The sequence below is a fragment of the Morus notabilis genome, unplaced genomic scaffold, assembly GCF_000414095.1.
Source record: "Morus notabilis unplaced genomic scaffold, ASM41409v2 Scaffold258, whole genome shotgun sequence".
NCBI classification, from domain to species: Eukaryota; Viridiplantae; Streptophyta; class Magnoliopsida; order Rosales; family Moraceae; genus Morus; species Morus notabilis.
Window position 1 is genome coordinate 238,485 of NW_010358925.1, and position 4,369 is coordinate 242,853.

The 4,369-nt window shown below is 44.0% G+C and overlaps 1 protein-coding gene across 1 annotated transcript; it reads right to left on the reverse strand.

Moving 5' to 3' along the window:
• Positions 1–3,846: 3,846 nt before the first annotated feature.
• Positions 3,847–4,161, reverse strand: LOC112090708. Its single transcript, XM_024162675.1, has one exon. It carries the CDS (start codon positions 4,159–4,161, stop codon positions 3,847–3,849), a length of 315 nt encoding a protein of 104 aa, XP_024018443.1.
• Between the last annotated feature and the right edge of the window lie 208 nt (positions 4,162–4,369).

Below are 4,369 nucleotides of genomic sequence, written 5' to 3' on the forward strand. Positions count from 1 at the left end.
TCGATCATGTCAACAGTCGCATCTCCCATCCCCTGATGTCACGTGGTAGTCGAGGGAGAAATAGCAGTCGTTGGATCAGATTTCATCTCTCTCACTCTTTTCTCATCCGTTAGATTGCGTCTCTTCAGATTCACCATTAGATAGGGCCGGTTCAAATTCAATGGTCGAGATTCGAAGTCCTTTGGGCTTCCCTGAGACTTATGGGTTTCCATTCTTCGAGTATATATATTCCTCGAACAGGTCATGGACGTTTATTAGCAAATCACGCCATTACTTTGCCGGATTTCCTCCAGAACCTTCCCTTCTCTGACTTCGACTTTCGTGCTCATTCTCTGTGCATCATTCTCCTCCTCAATCTTCAAGCTTTCATACCATTTCTCAAGAATTAGTAAGTTGTTTTGGTCCTTTTACTCCTCGTAGTGTGATTATGAAACTGATTCTTGGGAAAAATAACATTTTGAAGAGAACAATATAATTAAAAAATGAACTTACTCAAACAATGTTGTTGCTTATGAATCTGGACTGATTCCCTTTGTGTTAGCACCCGCTTGGGTTTAGTCGCTCTCGTTGGGGGTTCTCAGACTCATTTCTGGGTTTTAGAGACCCTTATACGAGTTTTTCCTCATTTCTGGGTTTATGTGAATCTGATATTGTCAATCCCAAACTTTTGGATCATTTTGATCCAAACATGCCTCTATCACCTTCTCAAACTTTGTTTCTGATCTCTCGACCATTAGGCCCTAACTTGACCCCTTTTTGTTTATTTTCAGAACATGCTGCTAAAACAGGTTAGAGGTCGAGAGGTCTCCACATCCAGGGGTCATAGACGACCCTGAGGAAGCTGCGACGTCGAGCATGACATCGATCGATAACGGGGATTCTCTGCTCCACCAAGTAGAGGAATACGCCGAGGGGTCTCGACCTCTCGGCCAGACGAGCTCATTCTCCTCGATGATGAGGACGATGGTTTACGAGCCAACACCCTTGAAGATCATGGCTATGGGGTAGCGTCGACGAGTGGTATCTCAGGCATGGTGACTATCAAAAAATAAAGCCCCGAGTTGGCATGAGAGCGTTTCACGATGCAGGGATCGACGCTAATAATTTTTACTTAATTATACATACTCCTAACGATAGAGCTCATTACCCCCTGCCAACCATAAGACTGTATATACTAGATCCCTTTCCTTCGGACAAAGTGTTCCCTTTCACCCATTCATGAAAGCCTTCTGAAGCCTCCAAAGGATCTCTCCTGCATAGTTGTCACCCAATTTTTGGGTGACAATAAAATCCATGATCATTTTATGGAGAAAATTTTTGAACCTCGATAGAACCGTGGAGGAGTTTTTATATTGCTATGCCCTTAGGGGTTTTCCGGGTCAAAGGGGATTCTTTTATTTATGCTCCCACTCTAAATCCAAACCTTCAGTTCCCCTCATCGTCATCGATAAGACTTCTAGTTCCCATAGGTGGAAGCCTCAATTCTTTTTTCCTTGGTGGCAATTTTAATTCTCACCCACTCGATGGTGAGCATCCCTTAGGGGCCCAGACAGTATTCAGCAAATACTGTAGGTCTTCGCTTTGTTAGATTTTTATAGAATCTTCTCTGTTTGTCAAGCTATCTTTCACATTTTGTTTTTGAATACAGGTGAAGTTCCTTTTCGACCGAAGCATTCTTTGGTTGCTCTGGCATAGGTCGAGCAAATTCTGTCACTATCTGATTCCAGTTGTAGCTCTATCATTCTTAATACGTCGGAGAACCGTAGGCTGTACGGTCTGCTCGTCACTCTTGACCCTCCACGCCAACCAATCGTCCCCCATGTAGATCTTTTCCAAGGTAACCTAGAGGTGTAATTTGGTTCACCATAGTCGACATATTTAGATTCTAATTCCTTTCTTGTTTTGCAGTCGTGCCATCCACTATGAGGTACATTCTCCCCAGCAAATCGAAGAAGAATAAGGGAAGAGCCTCCAAGTCAGCGGGTCAGCAAGTGACTCAAGCTGCCCCTACTAGCAATGTCCCTAAAGTCCTTGACTGATCGAGGATTATGATAACTCCACCCTCCAAGAGACAAAGGGTGGATGAGTGCTAAGATCTTCCGGCGGTTGAAGGGTCTTCACGAAGCTCTCGACACCTGACAAAGGGAAAAACGCCGAAGTGGCCGCTAACCTGGCGGTTCCCCCTGCCCCTGATGAGCCCCTTGTGATGCCGGGGTCGAAGGTTAATGATCCTCAGTTCCACGTATCTGATGTGATCGACCACCACCTTAACAAGGCTCTCCAACTTCCTCCCCGCTTTAGCCTCCCCATCTAGGCCATCTACACGTACTTCCGTGAAGACTCCTGGAACAGGTTTGCAGGGATGGGTGTTTTGGAGCGCCAGCGCATAGCTGTGATGCGCTAAGTCTCGGTATGTTTTGCCTATTCACCCCTCGACTCATATCTTTAAATGTTTGGACTTCATATCTCAACATCCATACATTTTTTGTTGTCCAGGCTCTTGAGGTTACACTTTAAAACTATATAGAGCTTAAGAATCTACTGAAGCAGGACGCCTCATCCAAGGCTTTAAAGGAGGAACTGACAGCTCTCCGTGTCGCTTAAACTGAACTCTCTGGGGATCTGCAGGTCGAGAAAGCCAATGTCCAATCCCTTGAGGAGAGGACCGTCGAGGCGACAAATGAGAGCTTCCAAAAGGGTATCAGTGAAGGGCACTCAAAGGCAATCGAGGTATATCTCTCCTCTCCCAACTTCCAGTAGAAGAATAGGGAAGCGGTCGAGGAATTTAAGGCATATGAGGAGTTTCGCCGAGCGGTCAACGCTCAATTGGAGACTTTTAAGTCCTCCCTAGAGTTCAAGAACTTAGTTGACCAATAGGTAAAGTCGTTCACATCCTCAGCTGCTTTTGAGGGCCTTCCCACTCAGAGACTTAAGGCTTACAAAGCCTCCGTTGAGTTTGAAGACCTTCAATTATCCCTGATGAGGTCTGCTAGGAACCAAATTCTCGACCGTTTTCAAAGGAAACGCCCTGAGGTTAACTTATCTTTCCTCAACGGGTCTGACGAGGAGGAAGTAGAGGAGATGGAGGCCAGTCCATTAGGGGAGGTCAGGCCACTGCCAGGAGCTAGGGGCGTCGAGCAAGCACCAGGAGATGGGGCAACGCTTTGAAAGCATTTCTCTTTTTTTTTTTTTTTGGTGATGTAAGGCCATAAGGTCGAGACATTTGAATTTGCCATTTTGCAATGGCCATAAGACTGAGAAATATTTTTTCTTATATATATGCCTGACTTAATTTTTCCTAGTGTTTTGCGCATGAATGTCGTAGATATGTGATGTATGTTTTTTTTTTTGCTAAGTATGGCTAAGCCAGGGCTTACCACCTATGTAGACTTTGGGGTGGCAATAGCCTTGTTGCCGCCTCGTCAAAGATAAAGTTTTTAACTTGTCTTTGACGCAACATTGGTCGACGTTTTATTGATCGACTTAGATAATCATTTGAACAGAATTGTAGATCTTAAATATGTAGAATCAAGTCGAACGCGATGTAGTAATTGGTCGTGTATTATTTTACACAAATCAAATGAGTATAGAATTGAATCAGACTTATATTTATGTAGAATTTACAAGTCGACTTTTCAACCTGTAAAAAAGTAAAAAAGAAAACAGGGCATAAGAAAAATACCAAATCTAACTCTATAGTCGACCTTTTGCCCCTTTATTGGTAGTAGGTCTTCAATTGGTTTGCATTCCATGTGTGCTTGATGTCTTGACCGTTTAGTTATGTGAGATGATAGGACTCATTGGCTACGACCTCTTTTTTTCTGTAAGGACCTTCCCAAGTTAGCCTTAGGGCGCTAGAATTCTTGGGCTTAGTGTTTGGGTCACTACTCGCAGGACAAGGTCTCCCACTCTGAATCGCTTTTGGTTGACCTTCTGATTGTAATATCTAGTAGTCATAGCATGATACGCAGCGAGTCTTAACTGTGCGTCTATACGCTTTTCTTCTAATAGGTCGAGCTCTAAACCCATTCGCTCGGTGTTCTTATCCTCTTCATACCGTGTCACTCGGCTAGTTGGAACGGATATCTCGACCAGAAGGACCGCTTCAATCTTGTAGGCCATTGAGAAAGGAGTTTCCCCTGCGATAGTTCTACTAGTCATCTTGTACGCCAATAAGACCTTTGGCAACTCATCGGCCTATTTTCCTTTATAATTGTCGAGCCGTTACTTCAGTGTAACCTTTATAATTTTATTGACCGTCTCAACCTGTCCGTTGGACTGGGGGTATATTATAGAGGAAAAGTTCTTGTGGATTCCCAATAATTCATAGAACTGGTTAGTGTACAAACTTCATATGTTTCCCGTTATC

Bases quoted from the DNA above. Each gene is read 5' to 3' on its own strand.
- LOC112090708 (XM_024162675.1), bottom strand. From the start codon at position 4,161: ATGACTAGTAGAACTATCGCAGGGGAAACTCCTTTCTCAATGGCCTAC.